The sequence below is a fragment of the Thamnophis sirtalis genome, unplaced genomic scaffold (assembly GCF_051295495.1).
Source record: "Thamnophis sirtalis isolate CommonGarterSnake01/CBP01778 unplaced genomic scaffold, rThaSir2_p1.2 scaffold_5, whole genome shotgun sequence".
NCBI lineage: Eukaryota > Metazoa > Chordata > Lepidosauria > Squamata > Natricidae > Thamnophis > Thamnophis sirtalis.
Genome location: NW_028261385.1, coordinates 2,281,225 through 2,303,346, shown reverse-complemented (window position 1 = coordinate 2,303,346; position 22,122 = coordinate 2,281,225). Strand labels below are relative to the sequence as shown.

The following is a 22,122-nucleotide window of genomic DNA, read 5'->3' as shown; positions in this document are numbered from 1 at the left end:
TGTTACGTGGCTGTTACAAGCTAATCCGGCTTCCCTGTTGACTTTGGCAGGGAAGGTCACCGGCGGCAATTACGGGCTGACGCAACCTTCCTGCCATAGGTGCTGGTTGCCAAGTGCCCAATTTTGATTTTGGGAGCGTGGGCATGCGAGTCACTTATTTTCAGTGCCCTTGTAACTTCAGGCACCTTGCTAAATGAATAGCAATAGCCATAGCCCCTTAGACCAGTGGTTCCCAAACTTGGCAGCTTTTAAGACTTGTGGACTTCAACTCCCAGAATTCTCCAGCCAGCTCAGTGATTCCCAAACTTGGCAACTTTTAAGACTTGTGGACTTCAACTCCCAGAATTCTCCAGCCAGCTCAGTGATTCCCAAACTTGGCAGCTTTTAAGACTTGTGGACTTCAACTCCCAGAATTCTCCAGCCAGCTCAGTGATTCCCAAACTTGGCAGCTTTTAAGACTTGTGGACTTCAACTCCCAGAATTCTCCAGCCAGCTCAGTGATTCCCAAACTTGGCAACTTTTAAGACTTGTGGACTTCAACTCCCAGAATTCTCCAGCCAGCTCTGCTGGCTGGAGAATTCTGGGAGTTGAAGTCCACAAGTCTTAAAAGTTGCCAAGTTTGGGAACCACTGCCTTAGACTGATAATGCCGTTTCACGGTGCTTTCCACCCCTCTAAGCAGTTTGCAGAGTCGGCCTCTGGCCCCCAACAACCTGGCTCCCCATTTGAACCCACCTCGGAAAGACGAAAGGCCGAGTCCACCTTGAGCCTGGTGGGATTCGAACCGCCAAATTGCAAACAAAGCAGCCAGCAGAAGCAGCCTGCAGTACTGCTCTGTGACCACAGCGCCACTAGGGCAGTGAATGGCTGTAAGCTGAGGATTACGTTAAAAGACTTTTTAAGTTTCTGCCACTTCCCTTTTATAATCTTCAAGCCACCTTGTGGCAGTCAGTTCCGCGGGAGAATTACGCGGCATCTGCTGAAGCCCTTCTTTTCTTGCAGGCAGAAGATGCCCTGGGAGCATTACGAGTTCATGCATCTTTCTAATCTCCCCCCCCCCAGCCCCCTCCCGTACATCTCTCTCTGCTAGTTTTTGCAGTTTTTTTTTTAATTGGCCTGTTTTGGTGGCACTTTTACCGGGAGCTTGGAGGGATGGGGCAGGTCAGCTGCTTCGGACCCTTCCCTCCACCCACCCGCACACCAGGAAGGGGCCTTGGGTAGAGGAGTCCCCTGTAAAATGGAGGGGAGGGGTGAGGAAGCCCCAATCCCCCAGGCCGATTCCTCCCCCTCCCTGCTCTACTGTTTTCCTGGGCCACTTGTGCCAATGCCAATTGTGTTCTGCCCAGCACATCTGTTTTGCAAGGGGCTGCATCCCAACAGCTGCGCTTTGTTTTAAAGGCCGCGGGGGGGGGGGGGAGTGGCTGGAGGGGGGGGCAAAGTAGCACATTCCCGAAATAAACCTTTTTGTTTTTAGAATCTGCGGTTTCATTTGGGTTTTGTGTGAAGAAGGTTGAGAGTCTGCAGGTTTTCAGGCCGTTGCCATCCCGGTGGCAGCTTGCGAAGAACACTTCCAGGCGGCCGGCCGGCCGAGGGGCAAGGCTGCCGTGTTTGTGCAGGGCATAAAGAAGCCATTAATCAGGCCAGTCCAGCTTTTGGCCAATGAGGCTTCCCAACAAGAAGGGTGGGAGAGAGTGACAGGACCCAGCCTTAATCTTCCCTGCCTTTCTCTGGCTCCAGCCCTCCAGGTAGCCGCTGGGCAAGGCTCGTTCCAAGAAGAAGCCTTGTGCCTGGCAGCCCGTCTGAAGGTAAGTCACAGGTTTCTGGCTGGAAGCAGCATCTCGGGAGCCTGGCGGGCTGAATTTTAGGCAGGCAGCTTGGCTTTCCCAGGAGTCCAGAGGGGATCCTTCTGGGCCCTCTGCAGCCCCTCTCGTCTTCCTCCGGCTGCTCTTCCTCCGACTGGCCTGAGCACCCCCACTGGCTGCTAGCAGAGGGGGGCTAGGGGCTTGGAAGGCAGGAAGGAGCTCCAAGGGTGAGGGGCAGAACGTGGCCTGGGGGCTGCCAGCTACAGTGCCTGCTCATCAGTGGAGGCCAGAGGGTAGAGGACAGCGGGCTTTGTGGCGTGTGTCCTGCGGAGAGAAAACGGAAAACGGGTGGCATGGGGATCGCGCTCCTTCCCACCCGCCTGGCCTTTCTTGGGGGGGGGGGCTTGCACAGAAGTGGATGAGCACGTGGGCCAAGCAGTAAGCAGGGCTCCGCGTGGCTCTCCCGCCGTGCGGCTCCCTCTCACCTGCTTGCCTGCCTCCGGTGCTTGCGAACGTAGAAGAGGAAGGCGAGCGCTGTGGCCACAAACAGGGATCCAAAGAGAATAGCCAGAATGTCCCCTGTAGAAAAAAGGTCCCCTGATGATGAATTCCCCCATGGGGGAGAGAAGGGGGCACGTATCAAGTTGGACTGCAGCCCCTCAGACCCAGGATTAATGTTGGGAATTCACACGCAGCAGCCGCCCTCCCCTCCACACCCCCAAGTGGCTGCCTAGTTCAGGCTTCAGGGGCAGGCAAGTCGCCTCTGGGAGCCCCGTGGAAGGACCTTTTCCGGGCACAGGAGCCTCCCCAATTGCTGTCGGTGTCGCCATCACACTCGCAGTGGGAAGGGAGAGCTGGCACGGCCAGTTTTGCGAGCAGGTGCCCAGGCACTTACCTGTGTGAAGGTAGATGCCCAGCCGCTTCTCAGCATCTGGAAGCAAAGCAGAAAGAATTGCCAGAGCAGCTCAGAGGTTGGGAAACAAGGGGATCCAAAGCCCCCTGCAAGCCGCCGTCCTTGGGTTGGAGGTGCCCAGAGCCCCCCCACCTCCTCCACCCACTGAGAGTTGGGCAGCAAACGCACTTAATAAATTGCTTGCAAGCGAGAGAGAGAAAGAGAGCTGGCCACAGGGGTAGTAAAAGTGGCTGGGTTTGGGCGGTGCCCAAGAAGTAAACTCTCTCTGTGCCAGCCTGACTCACAGCCCCACAAGAGAAGAGCCAAACATTCTGGCGCATAAACTGCCGCGGCCCAATTGCAGCCCAGCCTGCAGGGCCTGTGTGGATGGTGGCTTCAGTTCTGCTCTTCGGCCGGCTCCCTGCCAGTGAAGCCTCAGGCCCCCAGAGGACGACACCTACACTCTTCTTCCCCAGGAGATGTTTGGACTCCCCAGCTGCTACCTTGCTTGGCTCCCAGCCCAGCTGAAGGTGAGCAGTGGCTGTTCCTTCTGAGCCCCCCACCCTGCTCTTCCCTGTGCCCAGTGGGGGCTTCTGATCTGGGACAGGCAGCCCCCTCCCCACCCCCAGCTTCTGAGATTGTCCTTGATGCAAAGAAGCAGGCGGGCAGCCTTGTGTGGCCGGGTGAGTACCTTGTCCAGAAGTGGGGTGAAGGCCATCTCTTGGGGCGCCACCTGGCAGAGGAGAGGAGAGACCTCCACCTAGAGGGAGACAGCAGGGGCTCAAAGCGTCTTCCTTTCTCTTCTGCTCCCCCCTCCACCCCCAGCAGAAGCATCCAGAGCCAGCTGCCTATCAGGGAAAATGTGGGGCCAGGGGCCGCCTCCCATCCCAGCTTCTCAATACTCTTTAGTCCTCCTGGTGGCCACCAGGGGGCAGGAGCTGTCTCTCAGGTGTGTTTGTGTGTGTGTGTGTGTGTGTGTGTGTGTGTGTGAGAGAGAGAGAGAGAGAGAGAGAGAGAGAGAGAGAGAGAGTACCTTGTCCAGAAGTGGGGTGAAGGCCATCTCTTGGGGCGCCACCTGGCAGAGGAGAGGAGAGACCTCCACCTAGAGGGAGACAGCAGGGGCTCAAAGCGTCTTCCTTTCTCTTCTGCTGCCCCCTCCACCCCCAGCAGAAGCATCCAGAGCCAGCTGCCTATCAGGAAAAATGTGGGGCCAGGGGCAGCCTCCCATCCCAGCTTCTCAATACTCTTTAGTCCTCCTGGTGGCCACCAGGGGGCAGGAGCTGTCTCTCAGATGTTTGTGTGTGTGTGTGTGTGAGTACCTTGTCCAGAAGTGGGGTGAGGGCCATCTCTTGGGGCGCCACCTGGCAGAGGAGAGGAGAGACCTCCACCTAGAGGGAGACAGCAGGGGCTCAAAGCGTCTTCCTTTCTCTTCTGCCCCCCCCTCCCCCAGCAGAAGCATCCAGAGCCAGCTGCCTATCAGGAAAAATGTGGGGCTAGGGGCAGCCTCCCATGTTGTAATATAGTTCCTTGTGTAGGTGTGTGTCCTCCATGGCCCAGTTCATACCAGGGCCTGCAGAGTCACGCTGAATCACACAAGAGAAAACAAACTCCTAGAACGCCATAACATCCTGATAGTGAATAACATAACATTCTGATATGTGTCCTACCATTGACGTCCAGGATTTAACCATATATAGACTGAGCATCCCAGCTTCTCAATACTCTTTAGTCCTCCTGGTGGCCACCAGGGGGCAGGAGCTGTCTCTCAGATGCTTGTGTGTGTGTGTGTGGGGGTGAATAAGCCAAGGGGTCTCTGGGGGGGGGAGCCGAGGTGGCGCAGTGGTTAAATGCAGCACTGCAGGCTACTTCAGCTGACTGCAGTTCAGCAGTTCGGCTGTTCAAATCCCACTAGGCTCAAGGTTGACTCAGCCTTCCATCCTTCCGAGGTGGGTGAAATGAGGATCCGGATTGTTGTTGGGGGCAATATGCTGACTCTGTAAACCGCTTAGAGAGGGCTGAAAGCCCTATGAAGCGGTATATAAGTTTAACTATTGCTATTGCAGTTGGGGAAGTATCTCCCTAGCCTGTTTTTGCCACTGCCCCAAACGGAGGGAGTCATTTCTTCCTGGCCTCTCCCGGGAGTTGACCTGTGGGTAGAGAGTGACGAAGCCCCCACCCCCAAGGCCGGCTGACCCCTTGGGTTTAATTCGCTGGGTTGGGGCAAAGGGCACCGCCCCCCTGCATGAAATGAACCACCGCGTTAATTCAACGCCCAGGTTAAAGGGAACAGACGGGGAGGAAGACCTGAGCACCGAAGCTCTCGGCACAAAGCAGCCCCGCCCCCCACCAGCCCTCCCGGCCCAGGAGAGGCGGGGACTCTGGCACAGTACCTGCTTCAGGCTCTGCCTGGCCCCCTCCCTTCTCCAGGGGCCCGCCGCCTGCAAGATAAACGAAGGAAAGTCAGCTGCCCACGCCCATCACCAGGCCTACCTGCCCCCCTCCCGGCCTTCTGGGCGGGTCTCCTCTCGCCTGTCCAGGTAGCACCAGGGCAGGTGCCCCGCCTCCTGGAAGGTGCCCCGTCTGGGTACCTCAAGAGGGTTGATAGCCATGGGGAAGAAAGGCAGGACCTGCTTTTATCACTCCAGCCCGCCCCCACAAAGTGCTAGAGCCAAGGTGGCGCAGTGGTTAAATGCAGCACTGCAGGCTACTGCTAGATCAGCAGGTCAGCGGTTCAAATCTCACCGGCTCAGGGTTGACTCAGCCTTCCATCCTTCCGAGGTGGGTAAAATGAGGACCCAGATTGTTGGGGGCAATATGCTGACTCTCTGTAAACCGCTTAGAGAGGGCTGAAAGCCCTATGAAGCGGTATATAAGTCTACTGCTATTGCTATTGCTATATTGTGCTGTCCAGGCTCCTTTTCTTATACGCGGGCACCCGCAGGTGGAGCCACCCCGGGAGGCTTCAGCGCCCCATTTCAATCGCTCCATCCAGGGCACAATGCCCTGGGGGGAGGCGCGGGGGGGGGAGCCAATCTATCTGCACCCCAGCGGGAAAAGGGGGGCCGTGAGTCTCCCGCAGAGTCTTCGGGAAGGGGTATAGGAGGGGTCTTTGCCCAGCCGCCCATCTCGCCAAAAGGCCACTCCGTTTCATCCGAGGTTCCCGTCGGTGGGAAGCAGAGAGGTCGAGTTAAGGCAGCGCCTGTCCCGTGCGGGGCCCGCTTCGGCTGTTCGAGAGAGCCCCGAGGTCCAGAGCGAGGCTGGGAGCCCCAGAGAGGCTGGCTGGGGAATTCTGGAAGTTGAAGTCCAGACATCTTCAAGTTGCCAAGGTTGAGAAACACTGGTATAGACATAACCGGCTCCTTCCAAATCAGCTGGGCCAGCGGGCAGGCTGGGCTGGCGTCCAGCAGCAATCCTAGCCCGTCTGAAGGGCCAGTAGTGCAGAATAAAGTGCCGGCAAGGGGGAGATGCTCTGGGTGAGCAGTTCCCCAAACTGGAAGCACGTGGTGCAGCCGAGTGTACTTTCTGATGCACCTTTCAAGGGGTGTCAGGTATTTAGATTTCCTAGTTTTCTTAAACGGGGATAGTTTGGCGATTCTCGCAGAGGACTTCTTCATCTTGGACGTTGCCTCAATCCTTTGCTCCTTCCCAAACTGTCTTTTTAGTTGGGTCCATTATGGTAAATTCAGTCGAGAACCCCCTTTCATCCGTGACCCGTCAAAACCGCGGAGGAGAAAATCGCGCTCGACGAAAGCGCGCATTTGACGTCATCACAGCGCGCCGAAAAAAATTAAAAATTGAAATAAAATTAAAATTAAAGCAAGCCGATTCACATAAAGGTAAGGGTTAGGTTAAGGGTTAGGTTTAGGTTTAGAGCGTTAGGGTTACGTTTAGCGTTAGGTTAAGGGTTAGCGTTAGGTTTAGCGTTAGGTTAAGGGTTACGTTTAGGGTTAGATTTAGGGTTAGGTTAAGGGTTAGGTTTAGGGTTAGGTTTAAGGTTAGGTTTGGGGTTAGATTTAGGGTTAGGTTAAGGGTTAGGTTTAGGGTTACGTTTGGGGTTAGATTTAGGGTTAGGATAAGGGTTAGGTTTAGGGTTAGATTTAGGGTTAGGTTAAGGGTTAGGTTTAGGGTTAGGTTTAAGGTTAGGTTTGGGGTTAGATTTAGGGTTAGGTTAAGGGTTAGGTTTAGGGTTAGGTTTAAGGTTAGGTTTGGGGGGGTTAGGGTAAGGTTTTCGCTTTATTTTTACATTTTTCGATCACAGCACGATGTTTTCGTCGCGCTGTGATGACGTCAAATGCGCGCTTTTGTCGACCGCGATTTTGTCCTCCGCGGTTTTGTGGTGGAACCCTTTCATCATCCACCCACGTTTGAGACCCTTAAAAACCAACCGTTTTTTTAAAGAAAAGCAGCTTAGCCAGAAAGTCTGGAGCAGAAGCGCCAAACAGGAAAGACTTCCCGGCTCCCAGAAGATGGTGGCTGACTTTCAATCATTCGCAATGAGTCACTGCCCTCCTTTCACTCCCCAGTGTGGACTTTGCAAGGGAGTGGAAGCAGACTTTGTGTACCTGCAAGAAGCCGCTCCCCCCCCTCCCACACGCCCGTACAGTTTCACAGGTGGGTGGCAGCATCTCTCTCTCCACAGAGGCTGCCCAGGAAGACCAGGTGGAAGCTTCCGCTCCTTAGACACGTCCTTGCTCGCTGCGGCCTTGTTTCCGTGACCCGTCAAAACCGCGGTCCACTAAAGCGCGCCCGACGAAAGCGCGTACGTGACGTCATCAGCAGCGCGACAAATAAAATTAAAAATAAATTAAAATTAAATTAAAATTAAATTAAAGCAAGCCGATTCACACAAACGTAAGGGTTAGGTTTAGGGTTAGGTTAAAGGTTAGCGTTAGGTTTAGGGTTAGGTTAAGGGTTAGGGTTAGGTTTAGGGTTACGTTAAGCGTTAGGGTTAGGGTTAGGGTTAGGTTAAGGGTTAGGTTTAGGGTTAGGTTAAGGGTTAGGGTTAGGTTTAGGGTTACGTTAAGCGTTAGGGTTAGGTTTAGGGTTAGGTTAAGGGTTAGGGTTAGGTTTAGGGTTATGTTAAACGTTAGGGTTAGGTTTAGTGTTAGGTTAAGGGTTAGGATAAGGGTTAGCGTTAGGTTTAGCATTAGGTTAAGGGTTAGGTTTAGGGTTAGGTTAAGGCTTAGGGTTAGGTTTAGGGTTATGTTAAACGTTAGGGTTAGGTTTAGGGTTAGGTTAAGGGTTAGGTTTAGGGTTAGGTTAAGGCTTAGGGTTAGGTTTAGGGTTAGGTTTTGGGGGGTTAGGGTAAGGTTTTCGCATTAATTTTAAATTTACCGCTCACAGCGTGCCATTTTCGTCGCTCTGTGATGACGTCACGTACGCGCTTTCGTCGAGCGCGCTTTAGTCTACCGCGGATTTATGGTGGAACCCCTTGTTTCACCAGTCTTGGTGGCAGCTGGTCAGCCATGCTTTCAATGTTGTTTTTTGGTTTGAGTCTCTGCTAGACACTGCAGACAGAATCTGTCCTTCCGTTCCATTCTCATGGGGAATCCCACCTCCCATGAGGTAGAAATGCATGGGGCAGCCCTTGAAGAGGGTTCGGAGACTCCAGCTGGTCCAGAACGCAGCCGCGCGAGCGATTGTGGGTGCACCCCGGTACACCCACGTTACACCTATCCTCCGTGAGCTGCACTGGCTTCCAATCGGTCTCCGGATATGCTTCAGGGTGCTAGTTGTTACTTATAAAGCCCTTCATGGTATTGGACCTGGGTACTTGAGAGACCGCCTGCTGCCGATTACCTCCCACAGACCCATTCGATCCCACAGATTAGGCCTCCTCCGTATTCCATCTGCCGGCCAATGTCGGCCGGCGACTACTCGGAGGAGGGCCTTCTCTGTGGCTGCCCCGGCCCTTTGGAACAAGCTCCCCGTGGAGATTCGGACCCTCTCCACCCTTCAGGCCTTTCGGATGGCCGTGAAGACCTGGCTGTCCCAGCAAGCCTGGGGTTGAGTTCCCCCCCCCCCTACTTGAATTTGCTGTGTCTGTCGTGCTTTTAAATTGTTCGTATTGTCCAATTGTTTTTGTCTTACTTTTTGTAATTTCCCCTCCCTTGGCTTTTGTTCAGCCGCCCTGAGTCCCTTCGGGGGAATAGGGCGGCGTACAAATTGAATAAACTCCAAACTCCAAATGCCCTGCCTCCTCCTGGGATTTTAGCATATAACGAAAGCGACTCTCTTCCCCAAAAAGGATGATGCCCATTAATAAAAGGAGGATTGGGGGGGGGGGGTATCCACACCCCCCCCCACCAGAAGAGACCGACATCTGCTTCTCCCAGGGGCCTCCAGGTCGGACCTAGGCATGGAGCTGGATCTCCTGCCCTTTGCTTAGCTGGCTTTGGAGAGAGTTGAGTGTGCTTGAAGCCCCCCCCCCCCCCCAGCTTGGAAGCTATTGCCACTGGCTGGCTGGCTGCTTGTGGCATCCCGAGATGTCATGGGGAGAAGACAGTGCCGACGCTTGGCACTGCCTTGGTTTTAAAGAATTAAGAAGTCGTATTCTCTGGCCAGAAGCTCATGAAAGATCGGAGGCATTAAAATTAAAGCCCGGCAAAAGTGGGAGATTCACCCCCAGAAGTTGACAGTTAACCTTTAAGTACAAAAAGATGGAGAGTCCCGAGGGTGGATTCTGATGGACCTTACGGAGACGGAAGACGGAAGGATAATGCAGGCCAAGCCAAGGACTTTGAGGGCAAAGCCCCCCCAGGGAGGAAAGGGAGCTGTTCCGTCTTCAGCACCAAGATGGGAAGGCTTGGATCAGGCCCCAAATGGGCCATTAGGAAGATTCTGGGCGTGGCATGACAAAACCATGCTCGACTAAGCCACGCCCGATTAAACCGCGTCGCTGACGTCATCAACAGGGCGACAACAGCAAGCGCGGAGAAAGAAGGCAGCTTTAAATAGCGCTTTGAAAGCAAGCCGATTCAACTTAAGGTAAGGGTTAGGTTTAGGGTTAGGTTAAGGGTTAGGATTAGGTTAAGGGTTAGGTTTAGGGTTAGGTTTAGGGTTAGGGTTAGGATTAGGTTTAGGGTTAGGTTAAGGGTTAGGATTAGGTTTAGGGTTAGGTTAAGGGTTAGGTTAAGGGTTAGGATTAGGTTTAGGTTTAGGTTTAGGTTTAGGGTTAGGTTAAGGGTTAGGATTAGGTTTAGGGTTAGGTTAAGGGTTAGGATTAGGGTTAGGATTAGGTTTAGGGTTAGGTTAAGGGTTAGGATTAGGTTAAGGGTTAGGTTTAGGTTTAGGGTTAGGGTTAGGATTAGGTTTAGGGTTAGGTTAAGGGTTAGGATTAGGTTTAGGGTTAGGTTAAGGGTTAGGTTTAGGGTTAGGATTAGGTTTAGGGTTAGGTTAAGGGTTAGGATTAGGTTTAGGGTTAGGTTAAGGGTTAGGATTAGGGTTAGGATTAGGTTTAGGGTTAGGTTTAGGGGGGTTAGGTTTAGGTTTAGGGGTTAATTTTAGGTTTAGGGTTTACAGCGTGCTTCTGTCTCCGCGCTGTTGTCGCCCTGTTGATGACGTCAGCTACGCGGTTTAGTCGAGTGCGGTTTAGTCGAACGCGGTTTTGTGGTGGGACCAATTCTGGGCAATTGTGGACTAGAACTGGGCCAGAAACTCTCCAAAGGCAGCCTTATCCTTATGCAGCCTTCTTGGATTGAGGAATTCCTGTATGTGAGGCAGCTTGACAGGAAATGCTTTTCCTTTCTGGAAACAGGTGGGCTTTGCCTGACTTACCTGGTGGCTGAACCTTCTCCAGGCTCTGGAAACTTGACAGGACGCTCCGGCCATTAAGGTCCTGGAGCAGGCGGAAGTTGCTCTGGATGGGCTCCTCCTCGTCTCCTTGGAGGGTCTCCTCCAGCACAGAGATCTGCAGGGAGAAGGGACAGCAATGATCCCCCGGAGGGGGCGAAGGACTCAAGGGAGAAAGAGGGGAGGACCAGGGAGTACAGACCTGTTCCTGGGAGAGCCGGACTGTCTGGTTAAAGACTGTCCAGTTCACCGTCTGGTAACAAGGTGGGGTGGTCAGGGAGCCGTTGTAGCGGAAATAGCGATCGAGGTCGTCAGGAAGCAACTTGGCTACATCGAAGCCAGCGACGGCCGTTTCCTCTCCTGAGAAAGGAGAAGCCTCTGTGAGGATCCTGCCAGGAGGAGGCAGAGAAGCAGACGGGTGGGAGCCCTCCAGATGGGCACTGCCGCATGAAGAGAAGGGCGCCCCAAGGCCCTTCTCTAAGAGCCTCTCATTCAGATGAATGGAGTGTGGTGATGGGAGGCATCGTTGCCACTCAACACAAGTAGCAACGGTTGTGGTTAATCAAGACTGTGCCAGTGTGGCCACTTCCTCTGACTTCAGCCCTGCTCTTCTGCCTTGTGTAGGGTCGTGTAGGGAAGAGGTTTTTAAAGAGCCGACGTGGCGCAGTGGTTAAATGCAGTACTGCAGGCCACTTCAGCTGACTGCAGTTCTGCAGTTCGACTGTTCAAATCTCACCAGGCTCAAGGTTGACTCAGCCTTCCATCCTTCCGAGGTGGGTAAAATGAGGACTCAGATTGTTGTTGGGGGCAATATGCTGACTCTGTAAACTGCTTAGAGAGGGCTGAAAGCCCTATGAAGCGGTATATAAGTTTAACTGCTATTGCTATTGCTACTTATATCTCTATCTCTCCCTCTCTCTCTCTCTCTCTATATATATATATATGTATGTATGTATGTATGTATGTATGTATGTATGTATGTATGTATGTATATATATATCTACATATCTCTATATCTATATTAAAAAGAGCCGAGGTGGCGCAGTGGTTAAATGCAGCATTGCAGGCTACTTTAGCTGACTGCAGTTCTGCAGTTCAGTGGTTTAAATCTCACCGGCTCAGGGTTGACTCAGCCTTCCATCCTTCCGAGGTGGGTGAAATGAGGACCCGGATTGTTGTTGGGGGCGATATGCTGACTCTGTAAACCGCTTAGAGAGGGCTGAAAGCCCTATGAAGCGGTACATGTCTAACTGCTATTGCTATTTATATCTATATCTATATCTCTACATCTATCTATCTATCTATCTATCTATCTATCTATCTATCTATCTATCTATCTATCTATCTATCTATCTATCTCCATCTCCATCTCCATCTCTATCTCTATCTCTATATATATCTATATGTATATCTATATCTCTATATCTCTATTAAAAAGAGCCGTGGTGGCGCAGTGGTTAAATGCAGCACTGCAGGCTACTTCAGCTGACTGCAGTTCTGCAGTTCGGCTGTTCAAATCTCACCAGGCTCAAGGTTGACTCAGCCTTCCATCCTTCCGAGGTGGGTGAAATGAGGACCCGGATTGTTGTTGGGGGCGATATGCTGACTCTGTAAACCGCTTAGAGAGGGCTGAAAGCCCTATGAAGCGGTAGATAAGTCTAACTGCTATTGCTATTGTTATAAAGGCAGCCGGGGCAGTGACCGAGAACCAGTGCAGAGAAGCCTGCTGGTTCTCGCTTCCCCAGCCAGGCACCCCGGAGGCAGATGCGCCCGGTGGAAATGGCAGCATCGCTTGTAGGTGACCGCGGACTTTCTCCTGCCTGACTCCAGTATACCCAGGTCTCCTGCTGGGGGATTTTCTGCTGGGCCCAAAGCAGAGAAAGGAGGGGGAACTGCCCCCCTGCCCCTTTTTACCTTCCTCCTTGATATCCCTCAGCTGTTTGAGGATGTGCTGATATGGTTCATTTGTTTCCATCCCCACCTGAAAGGAGACAAAAACAGCAGGGGGAGGTCTGTAGGCCCGGGGGTGATGAGTTCCCTCCCCTCTCGACATGTATGGTTGTGCTACTGTTGTTTACTTTTATTATTTGTATTTTGTTTTTTATGTTCCCCTTTTCCCCCCTTGAATTGTTCGCCGCCCTGAGTCCTCCCGGAGAAGGGCGGCATACAAATAATAAAATTCTATTCTATTCTATTCTATTCTATTCTATTCTATTCTATGTACAAACAGCATCATCCGTTGTACATTCAAAACAAAACTAAGATCTTCTAAAACAACAATAGCTGTTTCTCGGATCCCCTCTGAAGGGCAGCTGGTGGAAATGCTGCCAGTGTTCCAAGGGTCACTCCTGCAGCACTGCACCCGCCTGGCCCACTCCTCACTTCTTTCACACATGACACAACCCCCTCCCCACAATCACCTGCAGAAATGCAGCCAGCACAGCCAGCCCTCCAGGCTCACTCGCAGCCTCCTGGAGACTCTCAAATCGGGAGCTATAATGGACCACATGAATCTGGAGGCAAACACAGAGAACAGCACTGAGCACGCTCCAGAGGGCCCCCCCCCCTGCCGGTCCCCCCTGGGGGAGGGGGGGTCCTGCCATTTGTACACGAAAGAAGATTGTGCTTCATCATGGGACTGTCAGGATAACCCAGAGCGTCTGTGTTACACAACCGCAATAAAGCCCTGGGAGAAAATCCTGTACTGCCCCATTCGAATGATATTATTACATTTTGCAAAGCATGCACGTTTTTTTTTTCTTCTTCCAATAATCTTATGAGATTTTTCCAAAGACCCCATAGGACTCATCGGCAGCTCCATACCTGGGTTTGACTTCAAGGCCAGTGAATCCCTTCCTCTCTCAAGACCTAGAAGAGGGAGCAGCTGCCCGGCAAGGAAGCTTGAGCTCTTTGGCAGGAGCCCTGGACAAGAGACCGGGATTTACCTCACCCGCGTAACGGTGCCCATCCACTGTGTGTTCAGAGCCAGGCTGGGTGTGCCCCGATCCCCAATGCAGGTGCAGCTGGGCTGCTTGGTACGGCTGGGGGAAGCCACCCCCACTGAGGGTCATTTTCTTGGGCAGACCTAGAAGAACTGGGGAAGGGAGAGAAGGATTGTCAAGGCGGAGGGGAGTGGGCTTTCTACGGTTCCACCACAAAACCGCGTTCGACTAAACCGCGCTCGACGAAACCGCGTAGCTGATGTCATCAACAGGGCGACAACAGCGCGGAGACAGAAGCACGCTGTAAACGCTAAACCTAAAATTAACCCCTAAACCTAACCCTTAACCTAACCCTTAACCTAACCCTAACCCTTAACCTAACCCTAAACCTAATCCTTAACCTAACCCTAAACCTAATCCTAACCCTTAACCTAACCCTTAACCTAACCCTAACCCTTAACCTAACCCTAAACCTAATCCTTAACCTAACCCTAAACCTAATCCTAACCCTTAACCTAACCCTAAACCTAACCCTTAACCTAACCCTAACGCTTAACCTAACCCTAAACCTAACCCTTAACCTAACCCTAAACCTAACCCTAAACCTAAACCTAACCCTAAACCTAATCCTTAACCTAACCCTAAACCTAATCCTAACCCTTAACCTAACCCTAAACCTAACCCTAAACCTAACCCTTAACCTAACCCTAAACCTAACCCTAATCCTTAACCTAACCCTAAACCTAATCCTTAACCTAACCCTAAACCTAATCCTAACCCTTAACCTAACCCTAAACCTAACCCTAAACCTAACCCTTAACCTAACCCTAACCCTTAACCTAACCCTAACCCTAACCCTTAACCTAACCCTAAACCTAACCCTAACCCTTAACCTAACCCTAAACCTAATCCTTAACCTAACCCTAAACCTAATCCTAACCCTTAACCTAACCCTAAACCTAACCCTAAACCTAACCCTTAACCTAACCCTAACCCTTAACCTAACCCTAACCCTAACCCTTAACCTAACCCTAACCCTAACCCTAACCCTAACCCTAACCCTAAACCTAATCCTAACCCTAAACCTAACCCTAAACCTAACCCTTAACCTAACCCTAACCCTTAACCTAACCCTAACCCTAACCCTAACCCTTAACCTAACCCTAACCCTAAACCTAAACCTAAACCTAACCCTAAACCTAATCCTAACCCTTAACCTAACCCTAAACCTAACCCTTAACCTAACCCTAACCCTTAACCTAACCCTAACCCTAACCCTAACCCTAACCCTTAACCTAACCCTAACCCTAACCCTAACCCTAACCCTAAACCTAACCCTAAACCTAATCCTAACCCTTAACCTAACCCTAAACCTAACCCTAAACCTAACCCTTAACCTAACCCTAACCCTTAACCTAACCCTAACCCTAACCCTAACCCTAACCCTTAACCTAACCCTAAACCTAACCCTAAACCTAATCCTAACCCTTAACCTAACCCTAAACCTAACCCTTACCTTAAGTTGAATCGGCTTGCTTTCAAAGCACTATTTAAAGCGCCCTTCTTTCTCCGCGCTGGCTGTTGTCGCCCTGTTGATGACGTCAGCGACGCGGTTTAATCGGGCGCGGCTTAGTCGAGCGCAGTTTTGTCGTGCCACACTTTCTACTCCAGTGCTTCAGGCAGGAGAGCAGCATGTCTTCCCAGCATCTCTGGCTTGCTAGGACCGCACTTAATCCTTATTTGCCTGACTGCAGGGCGGAACACGCAGGTTTCCCCCTTATACTTTCCCATCTGTCCATGCCCATAACATCCCTCATTCCCCCTCTTCTCAAGGCCTACGGGACAAAAGTAGGTGGGCAGGGGGACCTCTAGCTAACCGCAGCCCCTCCTGGGAACCCCAGGCTTGACTCTGGAAGCCCTGTGGGCAGCATCAGAGCAAGTTTGCTGGAGGGACTTTGAAAAGAAGGCCTGGAGCCTGGCACACCATTAACTCAGATCAGGGCTCCCCTCCTAGGCAGAAAGTCCCAACGTGATATTCTGGAAAACCTTATTGCAAGAAGTACCTCTTTCAGTGTCCCCGGCTGGGTGTTGGCCCTGGGAGTGAAACACCCAGTCCTGCTTCCTGACTAACGACTCACCATCAACTTGGTGGAATTTATTTTTCAACTTGCAGAAGGCAATGGGCATTTGCTGGCTGGGGAATTCTGGGAGTTGATGTCCGGACATCTTCAAGTTGCCAAGGTTGAGAAACACTGTTCTATAACATACTCAGTGGTGGGTTCCTAACCAGTTTACTACCAGTTGGCTTAGAGGGTGTTTTGTGCATGCGCTGCTTGCTTTGCTCGTGTGGACACCACGCATTGCTGCACATGGACAGTTGACTGAAGACTGTTCTGCGCACGCGCAGAAACATGCCGGTGAAGGCAGGAAGAGACCGGGGAACTGGTTCTGGGGTCGCTGGCGGTTCCAGTGACCCAAGCCGCCATACCACTACCGGTTAGGCCGAACCAGTCTGAACCGGTAGGGAACCCACCCCTGAACATGCTGCCTGCTGTATGTTCCATAAGCACCAAAAGTAAGTGAATGATTGCTGTATGTTTTGCCAAAACAAAGCCTTCGGAAATGACCAGCCAAACTGATGGAAAAATAAACTCAAGGGACAGGAGTCCCTAGGAAAAAAGATTCTAAAAACACAATGCAAATAATTAAAATGAAGGAAGAAATAGAAGAAATCAATGCGTACGTACAAAAAGCTTTATGTGGAGTTTTGAAATCAGAAATGAGTTCCAGCAAATACCTGTTTTGACAGGCGATCAGGAAGGGAATCTGCTCTAGTTGGCCATGGGAGCCAAGAAAAACAAACAGAACCTCATCAGATACATTCCAAATAAAAGAAAAGGGATGAATCAATATACTACCTTAGTAAACGCTGGTAGGTGGGAATGAACTAGAGTTTCTCTAGCCCTATTTTGGGTGAATTGTTATCAATGAGAATGTCAGGGAATGGTGAAGAGCAAGAGGAGAGGGGAGAACTGATGCCTGGAGTCAGAGAATATCTGTTTACACTGAAGATTTTAGCAATAGCAATAGCAGTAGACTTATATACCGCTTCATAGGGCTTTCAGGCCTCTCTAAGCAGTTTACAGAGAGTCAGCATATTGCCCCCAACAATCTGGGTCCTCATTTTACCCACCTCGGAAGGATGGAAGGCTGAGTCAACCCTGAGCCGGTGAGATTTGAACCGCTGAACTGCTGATCTAGCAGTAGCCTGCAGTGCTGCATTTAACCACTGCGCCACCTCGGCTCTTTTACATATCCAGGGTCAGATTCAGATTCAGATTTAGTTTATTTGTATGCCGCCCTTCTCCGGGAGGGACTCAGGGCGGCGAACAACTCAAAGGAGGAAAAGGGAATGTAAAACACAATACACGTGATTAAAATAAACAAATAAATCATACAACCGTACAAGTCGAGAGGGGAGGGGAACTCATCAACCCCAGGCCTGCCGGCACAGCCAGGTTTAACGGCTTTTCGGAAAGCAGGGAGAGAGGTGAGGGTCCGAATCTCCGCGGGGAGTTCGTTCGAAAGGGCCGGAGCTGCCACAGAGAAGGCCCTCCCCCGGGTAATAGCCAGGTGGCATTGGCTGGTAGATGGCACCCGGAGGAGGCCGACCCTTTGTGATCTAACGGGTCTTTGGGAGGTAATTGGCAGCAGGCGGTCTCTCAAGTACCCAGGTCCAATACCATGAAGGGCTTTATAAGTGACGACTAGCACCTTGAAGCGTATCCGGTCAGAGGTACTGTGTCCAGGCTTACGACAGAAAGGTATTGACCATCTTGGTTAAACCCTTACGGATTATCTTTGAGAAATTCGGAGCTCCCAGGTGGTTGGACAAGAAGTATCCAAATCTTCAAAAAGTGGGGAAATGAAGGAAGCTACAGGCCCATATCCGTCCCACCTAATCCTTGAGAAGACATTGGCCAAGCAGGAAGGAAAGAGATGGATTCCGGGGAAACCCCTGATAACGATGAGTAGGTGAGTAACAGAATTCAAACATGGAGTTTTCAAAAACCGGAATGACTTCTCTTGTCAAACTCGTTTTTTGTGATTGGGGAACTTGTGTAATCGATTGTGGGAGGAGCTTGTTGCTTTCGGGTGGCAAGCCGTAAGCTCCCTCTCTTTCGAATGCGTGGGGATACCATCCACTGACCTTCTGATCAGCAGCCCATTAAGGGTGGGCTGCAGTGATGGGCAGGAGGAGCGGTTCCACCACAAAACCGCGGTAGACTAAAGCACGCTCGACGAAAGCGCGTACCTGACGTCGTCACAGTGCGACGAAAACATCACGCTGTGAGCGGTGAAGTTGAAATTAACGCGAAAACCTTACCCTAACCCCCCCAAACCTAACCCTAACCCTAAACCTAAACCTAACCCTTAACCTAACCCTAAACCTAACCCTAACCCTAACCCTAAACCTAACCCTAAACCTAACCCTAACCCTAACCCTTAACCTAACGCTAAACCTAATGCTAACCCTTAACCTAACCCTAACCCTTACCTTTACGTGAATCGGCTTGCTTTAAAAGCACTTTTTAAAGCGCCCTTTTTTCTCAGCGGTCGTATTTGTCGCGCTGCTGATGACGTCAGGTCCGCACTTTAATCGGGGGCGCGCTTTAGTGGACCCGCGGTTTTGTCGTGCCACGGGGAGGAGCATGGACACACTTCTTGCACTTCTTGTCACTCCCTAAAGAATCCCCACACCTGGTGCAGCAAGGGGACCTTAATCGCCCTGTTGCTCCCTCCTTAAACACTCTCCTTTCTGGGACTTGCATTGTGCTTGAATTCAAGCGTAGCTTCCGGTCAAGGTCAGGGAAGGGCCCCCTTTCTCCAAGGAGGCACTGACTGGCGCAGGGAGCCTGCCTGCTTCTGGGACCTCTGAAGCCCTTTTCCTGGGTCCTATCCAAACAGCCGCGCACACGATCCAGCCCATTAACGGTTCCACATCAATTGGAGAGTGGAATAGGCTCGGCTGGGGGGCCTTTAATCTCCAATCTGTTTACTGAGGTCTTGGATGAGGAGCTTATCAGGTTTGCAGATCGTGCCAAATAGGGTGGAAGGCATAGTGCTGTAGGAGGCAGAAATAACATTCAAAACCAAGATGGTAAGGGATGGATGCAAAGTTTCTTCCCCGAGGAAAGAGACCCCCGAGAATCAGGGAATGCCTGGCTTGATTTTGACATTTCTGAAAAAGGTTGCAGGCTGAATAGAACTGTAACGTTCCCGTGGGTCATCCATGAGGCCAATGTGGAGAAAAGACACGGACACGATCTTTCTCGGGATGGAGCGACCCAGATTGGGGGTCTGAGAGCCCCTTTTATTGAGATAGGACAAAGGCAGGAGGAGCAATAGCATGTGCTTAAAAACAGCCTGTAAAAGTACAATTTCTAATCACCTGCTCAGGGAAGTTCTGTCTATATATGGTCAAATCCTGGGCGTCCTTGGTAGGGCACATCTCAGGATGTTATGTTATGAACTATCAGGATGTTATGGGTTTGTTTTCTCCTGTGTGGTTCAGCGTGGCTCTGCATGCCCTGGTATGAACTGGGCCATGGGTGACCCACACCTACACAAGGAACTATATTACAACATCTCCTACCTTTTTATTTTCTTAACATATAACTACTACAAAACTACTACTAGCGACAAAAATAATGGCCAATACAATCTTAGAGTAGCTCAGCAGAAGAATGCATTTGAAGTCGCAGGAAGTTTCATTTTAATCTCGCTTTGCTTTCTGCCTTGGTGAGACCCTTCCTTGAGTGCTTTTATCCAGCTCCATTCATCACATTTGAAGTCAAAAAGGATGACAAAGGTGATCAGGAAGTAAAAGCTCGTGGCACGACAAAACCGCGCTCGACTAAAGCGCGCCCGATTAAACTGCGTCGCTGACATCATCAACAGGGTGACAACAGCCAGCGCGGAGAAAGAAGGGCGCTTTAAATAGCGCTTTGAAAGCAAGCCAATTCAAGTTAAGGTAAGGGTTAGGTTTTAGGGTTAGCTTTAGGGTTAGGGTTAGGGTTAGGGTTAGGTTAAGGTTTAGGGTTAGGTTTAGGGTTAGGTTAAGGGTTAGGGTTAGGGTTAGGTTTAGGGTTAGGTTAAGGGTTAGGTTTAGGTTAGGTTTAGGATTAGGTTTAGGGGGGTTAGGTTTAGGTTTAGGGGTTAATTTTAGGTTTAGCGTTTACAGTGTGCTTCTGTCTCCGCGCTGTTGTTGCGCTGTTGATGACGTCAGCTACGCGGTTTCGTCGAGCGCGGTTTCGTCGAACGCGGTTTTGTGGTGGAACCGTAAAAGCTACCATCTCATGGAGGGTGAAAGCAGCCCCTTTCCCTGAGAATCCTGTCTATTTTGGCCAGCAGTTCTGAAGGCTGATCAAACAGCAGCTTTGTGAATGAAATCCTTAAAATCTATCAGCTGATCTCCCCTTTCATGGATGTATTCAAGCAAAGACAAGGGAGACTTTCAAACTGAGGGGGGCTGGACTCCACAATTCTGGGGTCCTTCTAAGATGGGATGGCAAGATTGGTAAGATCACACTTGGAATATTGTGTCCAATTTTGGTCACCATGATACAAAAAGATGTTACCTATACCGTGTACGGGCTCTGGGAAGTCGGGGGGGTGGGGGGAAGGAGGTGGGGTGTTAGGTGGGGGATATATAGTATGTGTTAGACTTTAAAGTAACGTGACTGCACTTGTATACTGTTGCTCTTTAATTTCACTGTAAAAATAGGACAAGCTGAATATATTAATAGATAGTAGAAATACACCGAAGGGAGGAGTAGAGGGATAGAAGAAAGAGGGGTAGAGAGGTGGGAGAGAGGATTGAAGGGAGGGTGAGAAGGAAGGGAGGGAGTCTATCGGGAGAGAGGAGTGGTAGAGGGGGAGGGAAGTAGGGTAGAGGGGAATGATGGAGGGAAGATGGAAAGTTGGAGGGGGGGCGAAAGAAAGGGTGTATAGAGGGTCGAAGACAGGGCTGGGTTTCAACCGGTTCGCACCGGTCCCTGCGATCCGGTTGGTCGCCGAACCCGGAAGTAAGTAACTTCCGGGAACGGCGAAGCCCCCCCCGCGCCCGCGCGCGCGCGCCCACCCGCGCCCGCTCCTTACCCGGTTTTTTTGAATTTCGCACTTTCCACGCATGCGCAGAACGCCTGCGCGATCCTCCAGGAGCAGCTGGAGCATCGCGTAGACGCTAATACGCAAGCGCGTGCCGCGTGCGTGCACTCACGCGCCGCGTGCGTGCACTCGCGTGCTGCGTGCGTGCGCGAGGATGCCGCGTGTGTGCACTCGTGCGCCGCGTGCACGCGTGAGGACGCTGCGTGCATGCACGCGTGCGCCGCGTGCGTGCGTGAGGACGCCGCCGGCCTCGTTCCAACCGATCCGGTTGGAACGGGGCGAGAAACCCACCCCTGGTCGAAGAGGTACATTGGGTTTCTATTTTGGGGGGTATTGTTGACAAGAGGAATGGCTGTGCTTATTGTTCAATGTTATATGGCCCCGGTTATGCACAGTATATATGTGACTGTACGAAATGAAAATGGAAAAAATAAAAACACATTTACAAGGACAAAAAGATGTTGAGGTTCTGGAAAGAGCCCTTAGAAGAACAGCAAAGATGATTAAGGGTCTGGAGGCTAAACCACATGATGATTTGGGGAACTAGCCTAAGAAAGAGAAAGAGACTGTGGTATGATAGCAATGTGCCAATATTTGAGGGGCTGTTCACAGAGAAGGGGCGATGTTAACCTGTTAAAGCACCCGAGGGCAGGACACGAAGCAACAGATGGAAATTAATCAAGGAGAGAACCAACCTGAAACTAAGGAGAAATTTCCTGACAGTGAGAACAATCGATCAAAGGAGAACAGGTGCTCCAACACCGGAGGCTTCTAAGAAGAGATGGCACCGCCGTTTGTCCCTAATGGATCTTCTGATTGAGCAGGTGGTTGGACTAGGTGTCCTCCATGGTCCCTTCCAACTCTGGCATTCTGTTATTGCTCCCACCATCAAACACAAAGATGGTGGCCTTTCATTTGAAATTAGAGTTTAGTTTAGTTTAGTTTAGTTTTAATTTATTTATATGCCGCCCTTTTCCCTGAGGGGACTCAGGGCGGCTCACAACTCAAGGGAGGGGAAATACAAACAAATAACAAAAAAACATAAAACCATACACAATTAAAAGCACAACAGTCATACCATTCGAGTGGGGCAACGAGTCTTTAGCCCCAGGCCTGTCGGAACAGCCAGGTTTTAAGGGCTTTGCGGAAGGCCTGGAGGGTGGTGAGGGTACGAATCTCCACGGGGAGTTCGTTCCAGAGGGTCGGAGCAGCCACAGAGAAGGCTCTCCTCCGGGTAGTCGCCAGTCGGCACTGGCCGGCGGATGGAATTCGGAGAATGAGAGGACAAGCAATTTTATAAAGTATGGGACTTGTTTTACCAATGGTTAGATTAAAAAAAAAACACCTGGGAATGAAGGTTTACTTATGTAGTAATAGAAAGTTATTGTTATGAACGTTTTTTCTTTTTATGATATAGAGCACTATTCACATGATATATAAAGGACAATAATGATTTCAATGCATAAGAGTGGGATGATTTGAACACTTTGGTATAATTCTATGTAATGACCATTTTATATTAGAAA

General features: G+C 51.0%; 1 protein-coding gene across 3 annotated transcripts in view; it reads right to left on the bottom strand.

The window, feature by feature from the left end:
* Positions 1 to 1,437: 1,437 nt before the first annotated feature.
* The window catches only part of CA9 (carbonic anhydrase 9), a 31,667-nt gene continuing 10,982 nt past the window's right edge, over positions 1,438 to 22,122 (bottom strand). The window contains exons 4-14 of one of the 3 annotated variants that reach the window (XM_087715210.1): positions 13,430 to 13,578; positions 12,905 to 12,997; positions 12,399 to 12,465; positions 10,687 to 10,844; positions 10,470 to 10,602; positions 5,084 to 5,131; positions 4,013 to 4,081; positions 3,385 to 3,453; positions 2,697 to 2,732; positions 2,287 to 2,380; positions 1,438 to 2,125 (exon numbers count right to left, since the gene is read on the bottom strand). In XM_087715210.1, coding sequence (XP_087571336.1) covers positions 2,062 to 2,125; positions 2,287 to 2,380; positions 2,697 to 2,732; positions 3,385 to 3,453; positions 4,013 to 4,081; positions 5,084 to 5,131; positions 10,470 to 10,602; positions 10,687 to 10,844; positions 12,399 to 12,465; positions 12,905 to 12,997; positions 13,430 to 13,578 — 980 coding nt within the window. In that variant the 3' untranslated portion in view covers positions 1,438 to 2,061. Of the gene's footprint in view, positions 2,126 to 2,286; positions 2,381 to 2,696; positions 2,733 to 3,384; positions 3,454 to 3,726; positions 3,796 to 4,012; positions 4,082 to 5,083; positions 5,132 to 10,469; positions 10,603 to 10,686; positions 10,845 to 12,398; positions 12,466 to 12,904; positions 12,998 to 13,429; positions 13,579 to 22,122 lie in introns of all 3 variants that reach the window. The other 2 variants (XM_087715209.1, XM_087715212.1) reach the window with 2 other exon arrangements.